General features: G+C 35.7%; 1 protein-coding gene across 3 annotated transcripts in view; it reads left to right on the top strand.

The window, feature by feature from the left end:
- MICU3 (mitochondrial calcium uptake family member 3) overlaps positions 1–24,231 on the top strand; it is an 83,749-nt gene that overhangs the window by 40,643 nt on the left and 18,875 nt on the right. The window contains exons 5-8 of one of the 3 annotated variants that reach the window (XM_061134944.1): positions 6,274–6,321; positions 9,152–9,234; positions 12,736–12,807; positions 15,953–15,991. In XM_061134944.1, the coding sequence (XP_060990927.1) occupies positions 6,274–6,321; positions 9,152–9,234; positions 12,736–12,807; positions 15,953–15,991 (242 nt within the window). The remainder of the gene's footprint in view (positions 1–6,273; positions 6,322–9,151; positions 9,235–12,735; positions 12,808–15,952; positions 15,992–24,231) is intronic. The other 2 variants (XM_061134947.1, XM_061134946.1) reach the window with 2 other exon arrangements.

Raw genomic sequence — 24,231 nt, 5'->3', positions numbered from 1 at the left:
CCCAGACTCAGTTTCCGCTGGCGCCAGTCGGGTGCGCGCGCCTTCTGCCCTCCGCGTCCCCAGCCCCAGTCCCCGCCCGCGCCGGTCGGGTGCCTGCGCCCTGTGTCTCGCCGCGACCTTCCCCTCCCCCCTGCCTCCTGCCTCCAGCGGGGCTGGGCCGGTCCGCAGCCTGCGAGCTCCTCTCTGGACCCTCTCGGTCTCTTTGTTCTGCGAACGGCCGGCAGTGTGTTCGGGCCGGCTAATTTACTCTCTCTCCTTTGGTCTCCCACAGTTCAAGTTGGCAACTCACAGAAGCTCCCTCCGATTGTCCTCAGGGCACTCAGGCCCGGACCCTACCCCAAGCAATGCCGCCTAAGAGCTCCCGGGACGGATCTCCGTCCTTAGCTCTTTTGTCTCACTTTTTATCTTTTATATTTTGTCCTACCTCCTTTCGAAGACAATGGGCTGCTTTTCTGGGTGCCTGATGACCTCAGCTAGCGATCAGAAGTTGTTTTGCGAAGTTTGCTCTGCGTTCAGTTATTCTTTTGATGAATTTGTAGGAGAGAAAGTGGTCTCCCCGTCCTACTCCTCCGCCATCTTGGCTCCTCCCACTGCAATTTTCTTTTACAGTGAACTTTTTATAAATATTTATAGTAGCAACTGATCAATGTAATCTCTTTAATCTTAGAAAGGAATGTTTCTTAGAAATATATATTTTTATATTCAAATATAAGAATATACAAAATAAAAATATAAAGCAATTGTATAAACTTACCTTTTTCTTTTTTATCACTTTTAACCAATATTGGTTTGAAAATAATATATTTAACATGAAGATAAATACTTTAAAAGAATAGTTATAATTCATATATGTTTATCTAAGTAGAATTAGAAATTCAGATTGCTTATACCTAGATCTCATGGACTCTGGATGGAGGAGACACCTTATCTTTAATTGTAGGCTTTTCATAACTAGGGTTTATATATCTTTGTGAAGTCTGGGCTATGATATCTAAAGTTCTTAGAAATTTTTTTCTGGAAGTTGTGTTAAGATTGCCATTCAAATTTTAGAGTGGAATGATAGGATCAAGAAAGTTCAAAGCTCAGAAGAATGGGGTAAATTGGTAAATGTAAAAAGTATTTCCTTAATACCTCTCATGGGAAAATAAAATTGGATCAAATATAAACTAAGAAAGATAAATGGATGGAAGAAGGAAATTCTTTTTAGTTAAAGGGAGGCTTAAATTTGGAAGCTATAGGTTTAGGCAAGTCATAATCTAGGAATCAGCGAACTAAAATGGACTGGAATGGGTGAATTTAACTCAGATGACCGTATATCTACTACTGTGGGCAGGAATCCCTTAGAAGAAATGGAGCAGCCATCATGGTCAACAAAAGAGTCCGAAATGCAGTACTTGAATGCAATCTCAAAAACGACAGAATGCTCTCTGTTCTTTTCCAAGGCAAACCATTCAATATCACGGTAATCCAGGCCTATGCCCCAATCAGTAATGCTGAAGGAGCTGAAGTTGAACGGTTCTATGAAGACATACAAGACCTTTTAGAACTAACACCCAAAACAGATGTCCTTTTCATTACAGGGGACTGGAATGCAAAAGTAGGAAGTCAAGAATACACCTAGAGTAACAGGCAAATTTGGCATTGGAGTACGGAATGAAGCAGGGCAAAGGCTAATAGAGTTTTGCCAAGAGAACGCACTGGTCACAGCAAACACCCTCTTCCAGCAACACAAGAGAAGACTCTACACATGAACATCACCAGATGGTTGACACCGAAATCAGATTGATTATATTCTTTGCAGCCAAAGATGGAGAAGCTCTATACAGTCAGCAAAAACAAGACCAGGAGCTGACTGTGGCTCAAATCATGATCTCCTTATTGCCAAATTCAGACTTAAACTGAAGAAAGTAGGGAAAACCACTAGACCATTCAGGTATGACCTAAATCAAATCCCTTATGACTATACAGTGGAAGTGAGAAATAGATTTAAGGGACTAGATCTGATAGAGAGCCTGATAACTATGGATGGAGGTTCATGACATTGTACCTTGACATTGTACAGGGGACAGGGATCAAGACCATCCCCATGGAAAAGAAATGCAAAAAGGCAAAATGGTTGTCTGAGGAGGCCTTACAAATAGCTGTGAAAAGAAGAGAAGCGAAAAGCAAAGGAGAAAAGGAAAGATATTCCCATTTGAATGCAGAGTTCCAAAGAATAGCCAGGAGGAGAATGCCTTCCTCAGCAATCAATGCAAAGAAATAGAGGAAAACAACAGAATGGGAAAAACTAGAGATCTCTTCAAGAAAATTAGAGATACCAAGGGAACATTTCAGGCAAAGATGGGTTCGATAAAGGACAGAAATGGTATGGACCTAACAGAAGCAGAAGATATTAAGAAGAGGTGGCAAGAATACACAGAAGAACTGTACAAAAAAGATCTTCACGACCCAGATAATCACAATGGTGTGATCACTCATCTAGAGCCAGACATTCTGAACTGTGAAGTCAAATGGGCCTTAGGAAGCATCACTACAAACAAAGCTAGTGGGTTTGATGGAATTCCAGTTGAGCTATTTCAAATCCTGAAAGATGATGCTGTGAAAGTGCTGCACTCAATATGCCAGGAAATTTGGAAAACTCAGCAGTGGCCACAGGACTGGAAGAGGTCAGTTTTCATTCCAATCCCTAAGAAAGGCAATGCCAAAGAATGCTCAAACTACTGCACAATTGCACTCATCTCACATGCTAGTAAAGTAATGCTCAAAATTCTCCAAGCCAGGCTTCAGCAATACGTGAACCGTGATGTTCAAGCTGGTTTTAGAAAAGGCAGAGGAACCAGAGATCAAATTGCCAACATCTGCTGGATCATCTAAAAAACAAGAGAATTCCAGAAAAACATCTATTTCTGCTTTATTGACTATGCCAAAGACTTCAACTGTGTGGATCACAATAAACTGTGGAAAATTCTGAAAGAGATGGGCATACCAGACCACCTGACCTGCCTCTTGAGAAACCTGTATGCAGGTCAGGAAGCAACAGTTAGAACTGAACATGGAACCACAGACTGGTTCCAAATAGGAAAAGAGTACGTCAAGGCTGTATATTGTCACCCTGCTTTTTTAACTTATATGCAGAGTACATCATGAGAAACGCTGGGCTGGAAGAAGCACAAGCTGGAATCAAGATTGCTGGGAGAAATATCAATAACCTCTGATATGCAGATGACACCACCCTTATGGCAGAAAGTGAAGAGGAACTAAAAAGCCTCTTGATGAAAGTGAAAGAGGAGAGTGAAAAAGTTGGCTTAAAGCTCAACATTCAGAAAACTAAGATCATGGCATCTGGTCCCATCACCTCATGGGAAATAGATGGGGAGACAGTGGAAGCAGTGTCAGACTTTATGTTTTTGGGCTCCAAAATAACTGCATATGGTGACTGCAGCCATGAAATTAAAAGACACTTACTCCTTGGAAGGAAAGTTATGACCAACCTAGACAGCATATTAAAAAGCAGAGACATTACTTTGCCAACAAAGGTCCGTCTGGTCAAGGCTATGGTTTTCCAGTGGTCATGTATGGATGTGAGAGTTGGACTGTGAGGAAAGCTGAGTGCCGAAGAATTGATGGTTATGAACTATGGTGTCGGAGAAGACTCTTGCGAGTCTCTTGGACTGCAAGGAGATCCAACCAGTCCATCCTAAACGAGATCAGCCCTGGGTGTTCATTGGAAGGACTGATGCTGAAGCTGAAACTCCAGTACTTTTGCCATCTCATGCGAAGTATTGACTCATTGGAAAAGACCCTGATGCTGGGAGGGATTGGGGGCAGGAGGAGAAGGGGATGACAGAGGATGAGATGGCTGGATGGCATTACCGACTCGATGGGCATGAGTTTGAGTAAACTCCGGGAGTTGGTGATGGACAGGGAGGCCTGGCGTGCTGCAATTCATGGGGTCGCAAAGAGTCGGACATGACTGAGTGACTGAACTGAACTGAATCTTTCTTAAATTGTATGCAGATTTGTATATTTTTCTCAGGGAAGATGAGGTATTCAATGCTATTGAATAGAACTGTCCACAGTGGAATGGCCGGAATGTCCATATACCTAGTGTCCATAGCCTGGAGTCACTTGTGGCTATGAAGAACCTGAAATGGGGCTACTGCATCTGAGAATTGAGTTTTTAATTTTATTTACTTTTAATTATTTCTAAATTTAAGCAGCCGTATGTGGTCAGTGGCTACCCTGTAGAACAGTGCAGATCTATGTCATAGTGATGGGACTATCAAGGTAATCCATGTACCCAAGTTTTAGAACCATTGGGTAGGTAAAGTAGAGAGTTACAGTCTTGTTTTTTAATAAAGAGATTAGGTGGAAGAGGAATCTTAAAGCTAAGTTTTTAGAGCTGTTGAAGACTAACTTACAAAAGAATTCTATCAGCTTAAAATACAACCCAGCAAGAAAATGTTAGACAGTTTTACAAAAATTTAATTGGTATGTGACATTTATGAAAACATGACTTACACAGACTTAGTTATAATAGGCAGCTGTAATGTTCAGGATATAGGAACTAAACAGTGTGGTGCTTTTAAAGGAACTTCCCTAAGAATTTTTTTAAATTGACTTTCAAAGGAAACCTAGTTGGTATCTTTCTTATCCTCTTTTTCTAAAGATTACAAGTTTACTATATGCTTAGCATTTACTGTTGTTTTATTTTTGACTCTGGGTGACCTTAAAACAAATTGAAAGGTTAGTCTAATGATTCTCCATTTTTGTAATTAAAATCATTATGAATCTACAGTTCATGTTTAGTAGTATTTTCTCTTCTCCTTGACCATTTTTATTAAATTTTATCATGAGTTTTCACTTTGTTTTTCTCTGCTGTGGATGACACCACCTCAAGAACCAAAAACTCAAAACACCCCAAAAACTCCGTACTTCCAAGTGTCTACTGCAGTACTCATGATCAGGACACCTACTGTTAAGTAATCCTTCACTGAGGGGACTCAAGTTGATTACCAAGTAAAAGATGTACAGCAGATATTAAACTTCTTTTCACTAACCGGCATCTCTTGTGTATTCACCACATCAGTTGGAACAACAGTCAGTGAGACTGGATTGTGGAGATACAGAGCCCACTTCCAATTCTTTTTTTCTTTTTTTTTTTTTTGAGGGATCCCTATGGAAGCTAGGTATTGTATCTTTATACACATTGACCATTCCAGAATCTTTCTCCCATAACATTCATGGCAATCAACCAGAACTATGTCCATAGGTCACAATATTCTAGTATAAACAAAAGACGGGAATGCTTTCAGGCCTCCTAGCTCTGTCCCTTCACCTCTTCTGACAGACCGCCTGACATGCCTCCTCTTCTCTTTGTTCTGTAACAAAGAGGATAGCCTCAAAGAACATCAGGTAAAGTGGAGTTTTAAGGTTCACGATCTGATCATTTAAGAATTTTATACTGTTTTACCAAACATGAGGACTGTCTAGTATCTGGATAAGTATTATTGGCTTATTCCTGATTTTAATATTCTCAGGATCTGCTTGGAAAATAGATTAAGGCATTAATTCTAGTTTTGGGTGTTATCATTCAAAAGCAAGAATTTGAGTAACAGAATATATATTTTTCTTTACTTTAAACAAACTCCTTTTAAAGTTTATTATGAGATTACAGAGAACTCAGGATGCAATATGCCATAAGTTTAAGCCATTTAATTAAAATTAAAATTTCTTAGACTTAATAGAAGCATGAAATGTGTCAAGAAAAATGAATGATAACTTAAAGGCAGAAAAGTAGTAACTATAGAGTTGTATTTTTTGAATGCAATACAGCAGTCAAATCTCTAAGCAAGAATATCTAAATGTTTTATTCAAGGATTTCTAAGAAGTCATTAAGCACTTCACAGAGTTAACCATTTTCAACCTTCTCATCTTTAATTAGCTTCATATATTCAAAGCTCTAGTAACACATTTAAAATTTACAGCTATATATAAACATTATTAATTTTGCTTTTGTGTCAGTATATCTGGAAGCATTAATGTGAATTTTGTTTCTAAGAGGGCATATGAAACAAAGTAAAATTTATTTCTTCTTTTGCTCTGATCTTATGCTAATAGTTTGATCTCATTTAAAACAATATTTAGCATCTTCTTTAAAGTCTGAATTTTTTTGTAACTATTACTTACTGCTATTATAAGAATAATATTTTACTTGATAAATATGAAAGAAATATTTTATATATAGTGTAACTAATACTATTTTTCTTCTAGGTGTGATTTCTTACACAGAGTATCTTTTTCTTTTATGTATTTTAACAAGTAAGTGTACTCCTTAAATCTATTTCTGGATGCAGTTTTCTTTTCTCAAGCATAACCTTGGGGAATAAATCTTTTTTTAGATTCTGTTACTTTGAAAATCAGTTTAGTTCTATCCATGCTGTCTTGCAAAATTCATGTCTAAATGCCAGTGGAAAATGCTAAGCATAGTACTATCAAGTGTCAAAACCATAAATATGATTACGGCTTATGGTATAGTAATAAAATACTCATAAATTAAGAATTTAATATCCTACATCAATCCTTATGGTTTAATCTATGTGGGAGCCTAAAGGTAAGGACAGGTAATAATTTGTAAATTTTCTGCTACACTCATTCAAATCACATTTTCTGCAAGACTAATGTGAAAGAATGCGTCTTTTAACTACTGAGTCTATCAGGAGACACATCATACATCGTCCAACAGCTTCATTATTCTCTTCTTTTCATATACAGCAATTCTTTTGAAATATATGAAGAGTTTACTAAAGTGTTCAGTTAAATTTCATTACATTTAATGGGGGAACTTACACCCTGTAGTTCACTGTGCTCCAACCATCTATCTGACATTTTAAATCCCTGAAGTCTCATTTATACTTTCTGTTCCTCCGGATAATAAAAATAATTCAGGTTTTCTTTGAAACATGAAAGCTTAGGGAAGCGCTACTTAACCACCCTCCTTAATATAGCTCCCTCTTCCATCTCTCCCTTTTTCTCCCTGTCCAGTGTTGTATTTTCTTCATAGCACGGAAACTATTTGAAAGTATTTGTTTATTGGTTTACATGTTTTTGTCTGTGTGGGTCCACAGTAGCAAAGATTTTATCTTTTTTGGTCATTTCTGTATCAAGAACAGTGTCAGGCACATGGTAGCCTCTCAAAAAATAACTGGCAAATGAATGCAAGAAAGTGACTAGTGGGATTTCCAATTATGGACATTTATGGAGATGTTTATGGATATTTATGGGAAAAAAGAACATCAATAAAACTACATCATTAGAAACCAGTCTTAAAATTCCTGTACTTCTATGATTGGAAGATAACACAACCACTGTTTTATTCTGAATTTAGTGATGGATGATGTTATGTTGGAGTTCTGTCACAGGAAGTTTGGGAAATGTGTGTGTACGTATGCGCACACGTGTGTTTCAAAAATTACTGCCTTTTTTTTCCCCCCTTTTTTTCTTCTGGCTCAAAATCATTTAAAATGACTGAAGAAAAGTAAGTATTGTGCAGTTAGTATTAGTACTGCCTGAGGACGTTCCAGACTGGAAAGCCTTTCTGATGGTTCGAGTCTGGTCAAGGATGAATGCCACCGTGGAATTAGAGGAGTAGGTGTCAAGGAGTGTCTCAGAGACTTGTTCAAAAGTTATCTTGTTAGCTAGAACAACTTTGGATGCAAAATTAGAAGCTGTAAGTCTCTGAACCAGCAGAGTGGTAGGTATGAGTAAAACAAAACTGGTGAGGAAAACCACATGTTGAGTTTCGACAGGATTGGTTTTAGCATGTTAGAAAAAATCCCATATAGTGATTTTTGCTTGCTACAGAAAAGTTAGGATATTTGAGCGCCTGGAGAATCCCCATGGGCAGAGGAGCCTGGCGAGTTATAGTCCACGGGGTCGAAAAGAGTGGGGCACGACTGAACCACTAAGCGCACAGGAAGTGAGCTAGGTAATCCATGTTAGCTGTCCATAGTTCCCCCCTTTATTACTTTGACTTTGTTTTCCCTTCCGAACAATACTTGTGAGGACTTCTTTCTGTGTGTATCTTCAAGATCTTTTTAAGGCTTAAAACTTGGTCATCAGAGATGGTGTAACTTTTTATTTCTTCCTCAAGTGAGTGAGAATGAAAGTAAGTCTAGATTCCTAAAATACATACATGCAAAACATGAGCTTGCATAAAAGGCTTTCATTTCCATGATTTTCAGAGACAGCTATTACTGGTTAAGAAAGAAAGTCTATGTGCTTCACTTTTGCTGGGTTCACAATTTCAAAACACGTAGTGGCAAGTGTACCTGCGGGAGGCCCCTTTTTAAACTTTTTGCCAGTCATCTCAAAAGAGGTCAAATGTTTTGAAAAAAGCATGTACACTGATCCGCTTTGAAGGATGTGTTCAAGTTTTCTTCTGTCCAAGCATTCTTCTTTCTGCTTTAGAAGCGAAAAGAGAAGAGGTATTGAATCTTAAAGTTTCATACAATTACAGCAATTCATAGTGTATGAAAGTCTTTCTCAGAAAAGCAGTTTTTCCTTATATTGGGGGGAAATAAGGAATTAATTATTCAAATCCTTTTTATTTTATGTTTCTGTATTTGAAGCCTCTGGAAGTTCAACCCCAAGTATGTAATCTCTCATACCTGACTTTTTTTTTTTTTTGTAGGTTTTTTCAGTTATAATTTCCCCAGGATTTTAGGCTGGTCCATTGTGTTGTATTTTTTTTTTCTTCTGCTCTAACTAGCTGACATATTAAAAATATTTCAAATGTACTGAGATGATATTTTCCTTTCAAACAAACTGACAGACTTTGGATAAGAAAGAAATATTTATTTTTGGAAGGAAGGTAATCAGATTTTACTGTCAATGATATGCAGCAAGTATCACACAAGTAGATTTCAAGTATATTATCAACTGTGTTACTAAGTGTGCTAATATATGAAGCAGAAGTATATATACTTACCTATAGTTTTGATTATATTTAACTAATAGTAACATGTTGCTTTTAATTTCTTGGTTAAAGTATTTCTGCACAGAATATGAATTGTTTACAACTAATGTGGATTTTAAACTTTGAAAACATTTTTCCATTTCACAAATACTTTCCTGTTTTTTTGTCTGGCAGAGCCACATGCAGGTTTTAGAATAGCTTTCAACATGTTTGACACAGATGGTAATGAGATGGTGGATAAAAAGGAGTTTTTGGTGGTATGTATGTTATTGGTTACATTTTATCAATACATATATTGCTTACTTATATTTTTTATGTTTTTGTATTATTTAGAATAACTGTTGTAGAAAAACGGCTTCCCTGGTGGCCCAAACAGTAAAGAATCCACCTGCAATGCAAGAGACTTGGGTCTGATCCCTGGGTTGGGAAGATCCTCTGCAGGAGGGCGTGGCAACCCACTCTAGTATTCTTGCCTAGAGAATCCCCATGGACAGAGGAGCCTGGCAGGCTACAGTTCATGGGGTCGCAAAGAGTCAGACACGACTGAGTGACTAAGCACAGCACATTGTTGAAAAAAGAGTATAAAAGTATTATGCTTTTACTTTAATAAAGTATATTATACTCATGTACTTTATTTTGAATTATTTTTACACTACAAAAATATAAATTTATTCAGTGTATAAAGATGATTATAGGGCTTCTGAGGTGGCTCAGTAATAAAGAATCCATCTGCCAATGCAGGAGACACAGGTTTGATCCCTGGGTGGGAAGATTCCCCCGGAGAAGGAAATGGCAACTCACTGTGGTATTCTTGCCTGAAAAATCTCATGGACAGAGGAACCTAGTGGGTTACAGTCCATGGGGTCTCAAGAGAGTCAGCCATGACTGAGTGACTGAGCACACACACATGAAGATGATTATAATTGTTTACTCATATTCTGGAGGTTTGAAATGTATATTTTCCACAGAGTGAGTGACAGGCAAGCCTGGGCTGTTGTACACGCCCAGACCCTGTCATATCAGCCACCCAGCCACAGGCAGCTCTTTACCATGAAACTTCCCTTCCTTCTCTTTAAAGGAATTACATTATTTTTTTTTTTTTCTCTTCCATTCGTTGCTGCCTTGTATTCCAGTCTTAGCCCATTCTCCCATTGCCTTCCCTTGTCTTTGACCAAGGGCTGATAAGTGTGTTCTTGGTATTTGTTTTCCAGTCTTTCTTAACTACCTGGTCCCATGTTGGTGCTGGTCTGGCAGCATCATTAGCTACTCATCTTAACTACTCTCTCCTTCTGGAATTTTTCTCTTTTTACCCATGTATCCTGTATCTATGTCTGTGGCAAAATGCCTTTTCTGATTTTCTCCAAGACAGAGATTAACATTAGTTTACTCCTCCTAGTAACAAGGTCTTCCTTTAGCCTTTATGTGCAACTCAATATTTACCTCTACTTGCTTAGCAAAAAGAGAAGGGGAAAATAACATAAATAGCCATTTCATTTTCTGTTTTTCCTTTGTAACAAGCCAATAAAAATCCCTTGGAAAACCTCTTAGATAGCTTACTATTTTCTTCAGAGGCTGGAGCACAGAAGAGAAATTATGAAACCATTCTTTTCCATGGTAGGAAAGTAGCGAGAGGGAAATCCTCACCAGAACAAATTAGCAGCCGCTCAAAAGGAAGCAGGGAACTAACTAATTACTGGGATCTGCCAAAAGGCTTCCATGTAGCCCTTGGCCGAGTATAGCCCCTGAGCAAGTCTGGGGAGCTGGACCCACAAAGGGTCCCTCACTGCAGTGCTGCTTGCGATGGTGGGGAGGTGGGGAGTTTCATTGCAGTGGAGAGAGAGATGTTGCAACATCCTAAGATGGGCAGACTTACTTCACTGGAGCTCTGTCATGATAGTGTACAGCTGTACTTTAGGACTTTCAGAATGGGCCTTAGAATCGAAATAGTATTCAACAGACTTTCTATGGCAACACGGCCAAGTTCCACCCCACTGTCTTAAAGGTTACCTTTTGGAACTCAGTGCATTGGAAGCTGCTTGTGTAGATGTCTTTGGGACTCTCATCTGTTTGTGGAGGTGGGAGGTAAAACATTCTTGTAGAACTTCAATTTGTTTCTACTCTACACTCTTGAAAAAGTTGCTCTTCCTTTAAAGCAGTGGTCTGCTCTGCAGTGGCCATACTAATGTTTTATTGTTTGTTGTTGTTTGGCTAAGGGCTTCCAAGGTGGTGCTACTGGTAAAGAACCTGCCTGCCAGTGCAGGAGATGTAAGAGACTCGGGTTCAATCCCTGGGTTGGGGAGATCCCCTGGAGGAGGAAATGGCAACCCACTCCAGTATTCTTGCCTGGAGAATCCCATGGACAGAGGAGTCTGGCAGGTTGCAGTCCATAGCATTGGACAGAGTCACACAGGACTGAAGTGACTTAGCACGCATGCACATAAACAGCTAAGACTTCCTAAAAGCAGAGGTGGAGTTGGGCAGAGTTATTTGTAGATTTGTAAAATAGATTTGTAAAATCTATGATCCTCCTGCCTGTTTATAAAGTGAATATTAATAATGCTTGCTAAAGAGAAAAACTCTTTCACTAAGATAAAGTATGGAATATATGTGTTAATAAAATAATTTACAGTTTGTACTGTATTTTTAAATCGTTATTATATATCTTGGAATAAATTTTGGATTTCAGCTCTAGCCATACTAAGCGAAGTAAAAGAATTGAGATAGCTATTCAAATTACACAGACAAGAACAGTGACCTCACCAGAAAACTGAGATAAAGATAGGATTAAGCTTCCATGTGTAAAAGAGGATTTTAAACAGGAAATAATGCCATGTGTAATAGGGTGTGTGTGCTCAGTTGCTGTGTCTGGCTCTTTTGTGACCCCACCAGGCTCTGTTCATGAAATTTCCCAGGCTTCGAATACTGGAATGGGTTACCACGTCCTCCTCTAGGGGATCTTCCCAACCCAGGGATTGAACCCATGTCTCCTGGGTCTCCTGCATTGGCAGGCAGGTTCTTTACCACTGAGCTACCTGGGAAGCCCATGTGTAATAGTAGCTAACATTTCTTGAGAAGTTACTGTGTGACAGGCAATGTGCTGAGTAATTGCTTGTAATGTTTACTCTGCACATCATTATTTTTATAAGACCTATCAATTATATCTCAGTAAAGCTAGAGAAAAAAAATATTGCCCTAAGGTAAGAAATTATTCATATTCCCCATATGGAAAACAAGTCTTAAATGATTGGAGTAACTTGCTCAAAAGGTTAGACATGCAGAGCCCATGTTCCTACCATTACCTGAAAGAGACCTTAGAGGTCATTCAGTCCATCTTCATTTCATGTATGAGCAAATTGGAGCCCAGTGAGGACCTGTCCCCATCCATAAAATTGGCTTATGACAGAAGATGGGCTCAAGCCTAGACCCCTGACTCCTGGTCCAGTGTCCTTGATTCCTCAGTAGGCTTCATCTCTTTTTATGTATATGCCACAGGCTCCATGTCTTTGTGTCTTAGCAATAAAGTTAAACTATAGGAGATACTATCATAAAGTAAAACTATATGGTGGACCAAAAGCTCTATTTCCTTTTTCTTAGGGAAAAAACTGGTATCAGAAAATGTATTCATACTAGTTTTAATGTTCCTGGTGTAATGAAGCTAATTATTTTCTTTGTTCTTAGAATATATCTAGCATGGGGTGTTAGATAGGTTCCCAGAAACTCTTATCAGGTATTTGATTTTTGATTGGTTTTCTCTTCAGCTTCAGGAAATATTCAGGAAAAAAAATGAAAAGAGAGAAACTAAAGGAGATGAAGAAAAGCGTGCAATGCTGGTAAGAATAATTTATAATGGTTTCAGGTGGGTTTTCTAGGTAAGAATTGTTTTATGCATGTTGAGAAATAGTAATTAAAGCCTTAACTTTGCATCTGTTTCTTGAAAACTTTCTAAAGTTCTTATGTAGAAAAACTTCAGTATTTATATGCTTTGATATCAATATTTCTATCAAGTATTGATATTAAACATCTGTATCCATAACCATATTCATTAAATCATTTTCATCCATATTGTTGTTATCCATGAGATTTGAAGGGTATATCATATAATAGGTTAATACAGATCATTATGCATGTAAAAATTTAAAGGTGAATTGCAAAGATTTAATTATACATGTGAGTAAATTTAGTGGTACTATAATAATATGAATGTTGAAGCAAAAACAAGGAAATACTATGTTTTTTTGCATTCATAGAAATATGTATTATAGATTCTTCTTCTGAGAAGAGTATTGTTTCACTTTATTTTGAAGGTAGAGTTAAGCAACATTTCCCTCCATTTTCCTTCTAGTTTTCTTTTTGCTTGTCCCAAGTAAATATTTCAGCCTGACAACATCCCAGGTTCACTTAATAAAAATAACAGACAGGTACTAAGACTTTAGTATGAGGCATTATATTAGATGCTTTGCATGCATTTTCTCTTTTAATCTACCAAACAGTTCCCTTATTATCTATAGTTATAAATGAGAAAACTGACACTTGGAAAGGTTAGTATCTTGTCCAAAATTCCATAACTATTAAATGGCAAAGCCAAGATTTGAACCCATGGCTGGCCAGCTCCAAAACCTATACTTTTACCTACTGTATCATATTTCTTCCTATGGTACTTAGATAGCAGAAACATGGTGAATTTTGTTAGTATGTAAATGATAATTGTTTCATTTGCAAATTAGTGGCCCTGTGAAATAGTTTAATTGGTTTATCTGGAATTCAAATAATTAACTTCAAAGAGTTGCAACACTTTTTATTTTTCTCACTGTTACAAGCATATATATTAGGTTTTTTTAAACATGGGTTATCTGTAGCAGATGAGTGTCATTTTCATCCCAGTAGATTTACAAAGTATGTGTTTATATTAATAAAAGCAGAGTATCAGGATTATGAATGTTTATTATTTCTCAGAATATTTGACTATGGTATGTTTATCAGTATTTTTTTAACCTCCCCGATAGACTAAATTATAGAAGACACTTGTAGAGACACTCTCTATTGATAATATACTAAAAGAGTAAACAATTATTTTAACTTTGATGGATTGCCAGTGATTGACTGGATAGGCAAGTTGTTGATAAAATATCATTTAGGAGGTTGAATTATGTTAATGAATCTTTTGGTATACCTCAGTGATAAAGTAGATAGTGTTTCAGTGGATACAGATTTAATTGTTTGTTTATTTGTACTAATTCCAGAAAAGACTTATGGATCTTCCAGTAAAGTAACAATCCTATTCTAATCAGTAACCTTTACTAAAATACCTAAGTGAGTAACAAAGGGAGAGAGGAAAGGGAATAATAATAGCAAACAACCCACATTGGGAAAAGCTACCATGTCAGCACAAAAAGCTTCATTGCATCCCAGGTGAAGTAAATTTAATACTGATGATATAATGCAAATAAGTTCATAACAGTAATACAGTAAAACTTTATTAACTTGGATTATTTAGGGAAAGTCTATCTGAATTATGAAATCTAAATTATATCAGTATACCCTAAATTGTGTTATTTTATATGAACATACGTAGATCAGTGAAACATTATCTAGCAAATACATGGGGAAGGAGACTTGTTTTAAAGAACAGATAAAAATAACATAAGTATTCTATCACTTACTTATATGGAAACGAATGCTTGCTAAAGACACACTGATCTATCTCCATAGGTATCCCAGAGATATTTATCTTAGAGTTCAATTAATGCTCCTGGAATCTCACTTATAGAATTTAGCTAGCTGAACTATTTCTTAAAAACAATCCAGAAATAATCTTTAGTTCAGCTTCTGAACTAAGCAACACTCTAGGACAGTACAGCTCTCTTCAAATATTTTTTTACTATGTTTTACAATAATAGTAATAATTAGTGGTAACATTGTTAATAGCTGTCACATTTTAAACAATGCATATCTGAACTGATGAGATTTTTGAGTTTTGAAACAACTGAAATTTAGCTTATGGTGAAAATATATAGATTATGTTAGACATTGTAGGAGTCAGATTTTCAAGTTTTGACTATTAGCTCTGCCATTCATTACTCTTGTGACCTTGGACCAGGTCCTTAAATTTTTCTGTGCCTCAGTTTCTTCATTTGTACTAGAATAGGAGTAATGAGCACATATGATGATTATGGGGGTTAAATGAGTTAAACCGTGTAGCCACTTAACAGGGTATGAAATATAATAAATACTCAAAAAGATTAGCTAATTGTGAAACATGAAATTCTCTTTTAGTTAGTAGAACATTTTAAACTGAATAGTACATCCCCAAATCAAAAATTAGGCAAGACTAAATTTTAAAATATTTACATATCAAAATGAACTATGCTTCAGAAGAGAGAAATGAGCATAATATTTCTTGGGACACTTACTGTGTGCTAAGGTCTGTACTATCTCCATTATACATGTTACTGTCATTTAGTCCTCATTACATTTCTCTCAGGTAAGTCTTCACACCTTTGCACAGAAGAGAAAACCATCTCAGAGAGGTTCATTAAGTTGCCTGGGTCCACGGCACTAACAGGCGCTGAGCAGGATTCCAGCATAGGTCTCATGCCATCCCCACTGCCATGCTGCTGCATCGAGGTCTGCCCCCTCATCGCACATGGAATTGCTGAAGCATGTCTCAGGAAAACTGCGTACTTCGGAGTACCATGTTTAATTCAAAGCAATAGTTCCATCAAAAAGTTATAGTGAAAGTGGTTGAAATGAGCACAGGTTCACTTAATGTTTAATTATACGAGATTTAAAAAACTTTGCTACTCATCTTTAACATTTATCCCACTTGTACTGTGTGCGTGCTCTATAGAGAATGTAGCATAATGATTTGCCCTTCCTAATTGATTATTTTGTCGTCTTTTTCTTTTTTTTCTTTTGCTATACTTGGGTTCATTCTGAAATGTGACACTTCATTTGGCCCTTTGTGCTCTATGTCAGCGTCTTCAACTTTATGGATACCATTCTCCTACTAATAGTGTATGTACAACCCTTTAAATGTTCTTTATGTAAATAGCCCTCACCTGTTATACTTGACAATGCTATTTCTTTTATAAAGCCAGATCTACTATCGAGACTGTTTAGGAATTTATTGAATATAATAATGTGAAACCAAGCCCCCAGTTTTTATTTCCTTCCTGGACTTATAAGAAAACTATAAACTTACAGAGCAATTTTTTCTCTTTAGCTTTAGATTAAAATAAAGTGAAGGTGAGTGAACAAGAACCCAAAACTCTGGCAGAGTGATTGACCTTTGTATTTTTCAGTGGTGTTTGAAGAGTTAAGTACAGTTTATGGAGCAGATTCTCAGGCTCTGCTCCTACAGGACACAGGTATTTTGAGAGCTAGATCTCTCCATCTGATGTACAGTCTTTTCTTAATTTTAACCAAAGATATTAATGGATAAACTTTTGCTAGTTCTCAGTATTTCTCCCCATTTTTTTTTTCTAAAACTTTTGATGCCTGCCTACTGCCTTTAGTCTCTACAAAAGTCTTGTATAAAATTGCACTTGATATGTTCAGTATATCACTGTATCATGTTGTTTCTCAAAGAGGATTATGATCTTCAAACTTGTCTTTTCCTGAAAAAGCTGGGAGTTCTTGCAAATGATCTTCTAGATGTACTCTTCTCATGCTACGCTTTTGTTCTTTTCTTTCTCCCAGAAAGTCATAGCTTATGGATTAGCCCAGTTGCTACACAACTGAGAATAGGCCATGGTCTCTTCTGAATGTAAAAGGCACAGTCCATTTGATTTTCCCTGGCGTCCTTAAGTCACTTAGACAGATCCCTCAAATTATACAAATCCACCTGAGAGAAACTCTAGAATTTACAGTGACCTACTAAGGATTGTCCTACTGAAAGGTTCCACTATAGTGTAGACTCTAGCTGTGTGCCTCCTGAAATTGATATTTAATAAAAATTCCATACTATAACAACTAATTCTCTTTGAGACTCAAGTATACACTAAAGACTGATGCAGCATAAAATAAACCGAAAATATCTTATCTAAGTCACAAGGAATGGACCTAGAATGGGTTGGAAAACAAACCAAGTCCATGGGAATCTTATGACTGACTAGTTGTTTTGATTCCTTACAAGATACTTTAAAATTTTTCTGCAAAATTCACTGTTTTCCATGAAATAAAGCCTACTGTTCTCTTAAAATTTTAAAAAGATTTCTCTGTTAATTATTTCAAAAATATATAAGAATTTGAAAGATGGAAATCTCAAAGATTTTAATGCCACATGCCCTGTGAAACTTAATAAATGTTAATAATAATTATGACTTTGTTATTTATTTTTCTAATCTGTCATTACATGAGCCATTTTTCCAACTGTGGCAGTTTATATATTTCCTTTAAACTCATAAATAATTTTCATTTAAGAGACAAGCATTTTTTTAAAATAATACATTTCAGAGTAGTATTGTTAAAAGGAAACAGGTACTAATATGGTTCTAGTTTAAGCCACATATACAAATTACAGTTACTTAGACATTAACAGAATAATATTGAGAAGCAGATTTAAACTACATGTTTCATTTATATTATGCTTGCTTATTTAATAAGAAGGTAATTTACATTTTATTGTGGTTATATATATATTTTTTACTTAAAACATCTTTTTTTTCCATCTAAGAATATAAAATACATATAAAGTGATGTAACATGATGTCATTTGATTATCCAGTCTTCACTGGATTACATGATTTTTCAAGTTGTATAAACTAATAGGAAATTTTTGCTCAGAAAGGAATGATTATTTTGAAAAACAGTCAAACCAAACAAGGAAAACTGATTTAAATTAGAAAAAAGCCTGAACATTTATATGAAATATCAGTGATATATGTCATACAAATATAATAGTATAATGTTATGACTTAGTTGGCAATTATCTGCTAGTTTCCAGAACTGTAGATCAACTGGAGTGATAAAGTATCTAAGTTCAGTATAGTTCATGGAACTAATTATAACCTCAGATTCTACCTTTAGGAATAAGTTCCTTCAGGAAATGCAGTACCTCTGGATTTTACTATTACAGATGGAGGTTCTGTGGTGTCTGTAGTAGCCAGTTCCAAAATTTAATCATTCCTATGGTAGATTTTGCCTCTACTCTGTCAGATTATCCCTTCCTACAGTGTAAGATTGAACATGCTTCTTTGTTATTCTGGAAGATAGTTACATTATAGCCTTTTTTGTTCCAAACAATCCTAATACTTTTCATATTTATAGAGTCAACTCTTGATTATCTTACTATGGTGATAAAAAGAAATGTAAAACATCCAGAAGAATAAATAATGCAAACATGAGGTCACTAATGCAAAGTCAAGGCATGACTTTGACATGCCTTATATTTGACAAATTTTTAAAGATTATTATCCAAATTTCGTTGGAGTCCAAAAATGTACCAGTTATTATATAATTTTTTAACATGCATTGAACTCGTTTTATGGACTAAAACAATGCCAATATTCATAAATGATCTTTGTTTGAAAATAATGTGTATTCTCCAACTTGGGGTACAGGGATGTAATATATGCATGATATTAAGTATGTGTTTTAAATCTCTGTCATTACTAATTTTTTGTCCACTTGTTTGGTCAAATAGTGTGTTAAATTACACATTCCTAAGATAGACTTATTAATTTCTACCTGTAATTCCAGTTTTATTTCATATATTTCTAAGCCTTGTTATTGCCTCTATAGGAATATATTTAGATCACTTAAATCATCTAAGCAAGTTAAATCTTTGATTAAATACTATCCCTAGATCTCTAGAAATGTGTTTGTGTTAAAAATCTATTTTAGTTGTCAAATATACTACCTTTATTTTTGTTAACATATGACTTTTCCCTTTTTGTGTTTTTTACTATCTATTTTTACCTCTAGTAATGATGAAGCTTTCCTTGATTTTTTTAAAATATATATTTTAGTTTGGAAATTTACTGCTGATAGAATGTAAATATGAAATAAAAAATAATAGAAGTTTACTATATAATATAGATCAAGAAATTAAACATTACCTTTACTATGCCCCAAGAACCCCCTTCATATATCTCCAGTCATAATCCTTCTTCTCCTGGAAAAGATAATCACAATCATGACCTTTATGTCAGTCACTACTTTGTCATTTTACAACCTTTTTATGTATCTTAAATGATACAGTTTGGTTTTGCCCACTTTTGATCTTCAATTAAATGAGATCGTATTATATGAGTTCTTCTGTGTCTTGCTTCTTTGACTCATTATCATGATTGTCAGCTTCATCTACGTTATTGAATCTAATGAATGGTCCTAGTTCATTCATTTTTATTACTATAAGCTACAGTGCCCAAATGTTTTGGTCTCGGGACCCCTTTACATTGTTGAAGATTATTGAGAATCCAAAGAAGTTTTGTTCATATTTTGGATATATTTATCTATATTTACCATATTAGAAATTAAAACTCAGAAATTTTAAAATAATTATTTGTATATTTAAAAATAATAAAAACTCACTTGTTATCATAAACTTTTTTATGAAAAATAACTTTAAAAATGTAATGAGGAAAGTAGTATTTTTACAGTCATTTCAAATCTCTTTAACATCTGACTTAATAGAAGACAGCCGGTTTCTCTTAGATGCTTCTGTATTCAGTCTGTTGCAGTATATTGTTTTGGCAACAAATACTATCAGTTGTTTCCCTTGAAGCGACAGGCTTACTGGGTTCATTTTCCAAAAAGATGTCTGCCATATACCAAGGTCTAAATAACCATAGATTTGTCTTATCAGTTGTTCTTTCAAGTAAAAATGAAGGATCATGAAAAAAGTGACTAATTTACCTTGCAACACAAATCACCACCTGGATGTTTTTTCTCAGACAGCCATAGTACTTCATTAGCAGAAGTGCTTTATGCTTGCTTCCCTTCACACTGAATGTTAAAAAGATGTGTGCTCAAAGATCAATTTAACAAAACTATGGTTTCTGTTCTTTAGCAAGTATATTCTTAAGTGAATTTTATTTTAATGTGAGTATAAGAAACTGAAGACTGTGACTGTGTCTGAAGAATGTAAAGACTTTGGTCTTTGGTCCCACTGCTCTCATTGCACTAAGGCTTCAGAAGTTTTACCCACCATTGCTTTTGTACCTGAAAATACAGTACAAAAGGCAGATAGTGTCTTTAAGATGCTTTAAGAGACATCTACATTATATTTTGTCTAGTTTTTTCAGTTGTTCTCAGTGAGAAAATTGGCATTGTTTTCTAGCTTCTCATTACTAGAAGCCTGGTTGATCATTTTCAACCTATTTTTTTCCTTATATTTTGGATACGTCTTATTTTAAGTGTATCTTGTGTACTTTATCAGTTTCTTTTTTCTGGGTGGATAACATGGGCTTTTTAATTGGAAATTCAGTTTATATTACTGTGATGACTAACCTATTTGGATTTACTTTAACCTTTCTATATACTGTTTTTTTTTTTCTCCTTTGTTTGTATTACCTGGATTTATTTTTAGTTTAGAAGACATTCACTGTATTTCTTTTCTTTATGTAGTTATTGAAATTTTAGTAAATATACTTAAAATAATAAAGTCTTAGATTGGACCATATCTTTATTCTCTTTCTCAAAAATAGAGTTTAGAATTTCTTTAGTACCATTCTTTCTGCTCCTGTCATGTGTACTTAAAACAACGTCTATCTACCCTTGTCTTTTTTAATCCACCAAGTTAGACTTCTAAAATATGTATCAGCCATGTTTGTTTCAAATTACTTATATATTTGCTATTCTTTTCTCAGTAATTCCCTCTTTAATTTCCCCCTTCTTAAATCTTATTATCTTATATTCACAAAGTGTATCCTCAAGTGATGATCTTCTGATAATTTTTTTAAACCCTCTCTCAGGAAATCTCTTTATTCTGCCCTTATTTTTTTTTCCAGTTTATTGAAATATAATTGACATATAACATGGTATCAGTTTACGGTGTATAACATAATTTGATATATGTATTTATCACAAAATAATCACCACAGTAAGTCTACTTGACATCTGTCCCATCACATAGTTACAGTTTTTTTTCCTTGTGATGAAAACTAAGATGTATTGTCTTAGCAGCTTCCAGTACACTGTACAGTATTGTTAACTATAGTTACAGGCTGTATGTTAATTACATCCCCAAGACTTACTTATCTTATTCCTGGTAGTTTGTACCTTTTTACCACCTTCACCCAGTTCCCTCCCACCTCCAGCCACTTGCCTCTGGCAACCACCAGTCTCTTCCATTTCTGTGGATTTGTTTGTTTGTTTTAATTGAGACATAATTTGCATCTAATATTATATTAGCTTCAGGTGTATAATGATTTGATATATGTATACATGCCATTATTTTGAAAGATAATTTTATTAGGTATATTACAGATTGACATTTGTTCTCAGCAAATTGTGATGTCATTCTAGTCTTCTGGCTTCTATTGTTGAAATTGAAAAGTCCACTCTGAATCTAATTATTCTTTTGTAGTTAATCTGCTTTCTTTCTGGGTGCTTTTAAGGTTCTCTTTGCCTTTGGTATTCTACAATTTTCTTACAATCTTTCTGCTTTTATTTATCGTGAAATTTATTGGGCTTCTCAAATATGAGGATTGTTTGCTTTCATTATTTCTTGAATGTTCACTGCCAGTGTCTCTCTGAATGTTTCCTCTCTCCCATTTTCTCAACTGTGACTTTCTAGAGCTTTCATAGATATTCATGTTTCATGTCTGTCAACTCCTCTTTAATTTGCCACATTATTTCTTTTCACACTGCATTCTGTATAGTTTATTCATATTACCTTTAAGTTTAATGATTTTCTCTCTATCTGTATATAGTTCAATTCAGTTAAATTTCAGTGGTTTGTTTTTCATTTCTAGAAGTTTTACTTTTTCTGATCACCCTAATAATTTTCAGTAGTCTGTTTTTCCTAAAAAAAAACCTGTCACATGCAACTTCATATTCTTTAAATTTATTAAGCTTATTTTGTGTTCCATATTTAATCATTTCAGTATCTGAAATCTGCAGCTCTGGTTCTATTGTTTCTTTTTTTCTGCTAGTTCCTACTTGTGATGACTTATGTTCTTTCATGGAAGAGCATGGCAACCCACTCCAGTATTCTTGCCTGGAGAATCCTATGGACAGAGGAGCCTGGCAGGCTACAAGTCCATGGTGTTGCAAAGAGTCCGATATGACTGAAGCGACTTATCACGCATGCAGTCTCATATTATGAGCATGAATTTGTTGGAATGTGTCTGTGGTGATTCTTGCAGGACTGGGTTAAGGGTGTGTGTTTTCCAGGAAGACTTGTGTGGGGTATATTTCTGTGATACACTGCAGAGACCTGCAGTACCGTGTGACTTTAAATTACAGTTCTCAGACTATGGTGTCTCAGGGCACAGTTGTCGTATTGGCGCAAATTATAAAGATGTAATTTTCTTTGTTTATATTTTTCTGTGTGTGTTTTTAAATATCACTAATAGCAAAGACAGTTTCCTGCCCAATTCTATGGGCTGCTATTTTGGGATTTTTTTTTTCCTCTAGTTTGCGTTATCTCTGGGTATAACCTTTCTCAAATATACTATATATATAGTTTATTTGCCTATCTGGGCATGAACAACCTTAGGGCACCACTGTTCTGCTTCCCACAGTGGTATATTCCCATCTCTAAATCAGTCTTTTTTTCCCTCTAATCACCTTTTTTCTTCCTTTCTTCTATCCTCCCATTCTCCCTCATTTTATTTCCTTCCTTCTTTCCTACTGTCTTTGTTTGAGCTGCAATATAAAAAAATACCATAAAGTGGATGACTTATGATGAATAATCATTTTTTCATAGTTCTGAGAGCTATGGAAGTCCAAGGTCAGCAAGCCAGCAGCCTCAGTGTGGTAGTTGCTGAGAGCCTACTTCCTGGCACCTTCTCACTGTGTCCTCGGGTGGTGGAAGGGGAAGGGAGGTCTTTCAGGCCTCCTTGCTAAGGGCACCAATCCCTTCCTTGCAGGCTCTGGCCTCATGACCTAATCACCTCCCAAACGCCCCACCTCCTCCTGCTGCCGTCGCCTTGGGGGTTAGGGTTCCCGTACCTGAATTCTTCACACTTAGCTTCCTCCTTTCTCTCTCTCTTCCTCTTTTCCTTCCTTTCTTCCTCCTCTCTCTCTTTTCTATTCTCAGAACATATATTTTTTCCTATAGCGATCCATGTCAATATAGGTTTTCAAAGTAATTTTATCCTTTCATATGTTGTAAATATTTTTAATGTCATCAAAGTCTGTGTATGATGGCTGGGAGGGGTGATGGTGACCAGTGTTTGAAAGTAGGAGAGAGGCCTGGCTTCACAAAACAAATCTCCTGTTATCCTCCTAACAATTGTGCAGTAAGCCTTATTTTCTAGTTTCATTGGTTTAACAATCCTTTTCTTTATTGTATACCAACTTTCTAGTTACAGTTTAAAAATATATCCACAGTCAAAATATTTAGATAACTTGACAGAGTATTTAATCTAGTAACAATTTATCAAAGTTCTATTATATCTATGGAAAAGAAAAAGAACTGTGTTAGCTCTCTACTCAGCTAATTTTGCTTGGTAAAAGCTTATTTAGTTGCTAAAGGGCGTGATGAGCACACTCTCTTGCCATATTACTATGTTTCCTGTTATGGTAGTAAATACATCTATGTTATATAAGTGACTCCTGCTCAATGATACCTTATTATTAACATTTTATTAAGAGTTTATTAAAATATGGGCAGTAGGCAGTGTTTTCTAGTTCATAATAGTGAATTAAAATATAGGTCTTTGAAATAATTCCCAGATGCTTATAATTTCATTAGGGGCACTGGACTTTTGAAAATTAACACACACAAGAAATGAGAATTCTCTCATCATCAGCCACTCACTCCTAAGTTCATTATGCAGCATTTTCTTCTCACAGTAACCCAAAGAAGACCAAGCCTGAGAATCTGTGAAATCTTCCCTGATAAATTCTGACAGAAACCAGATTTAATTACTTTTGTTTATACAGCCCAAGTTAAGCTTGAAGTTCTACAGTTCATATGAAGATTAGACAACACTTCTTCATCTTGATTATCACCTTCAGACTAGCCTGTGCTGAGGTAGAAGCTGGTGCTGTGTCCTTGGGATTAAACCAGAAAGTACCTGATCTATTTACCATAGACACACTTACCAAATCCTTGGTTAGCTCTGAGTGGTTTGCCTGAAACT

The sequence above is a fragment of the Dama dama genome, chromosome 32 (genome assembly GCF_033118175.1).
Source record: "Dama dama isolate Ldn47 chromosome 32, ASM3311817v1, whole genome shotgun sequence".
Lineage (NCBI taxonomy): Eukaryota > Metazoa > Chordata > Mammalia > Artiodactyla > Cervidae > Dama > Dama dama.
The sequence above is the reverse complement of the archived record's forward strand: the minus strand, read 5'-3'. Positions and strand labels throughout refer to the sequence as shown.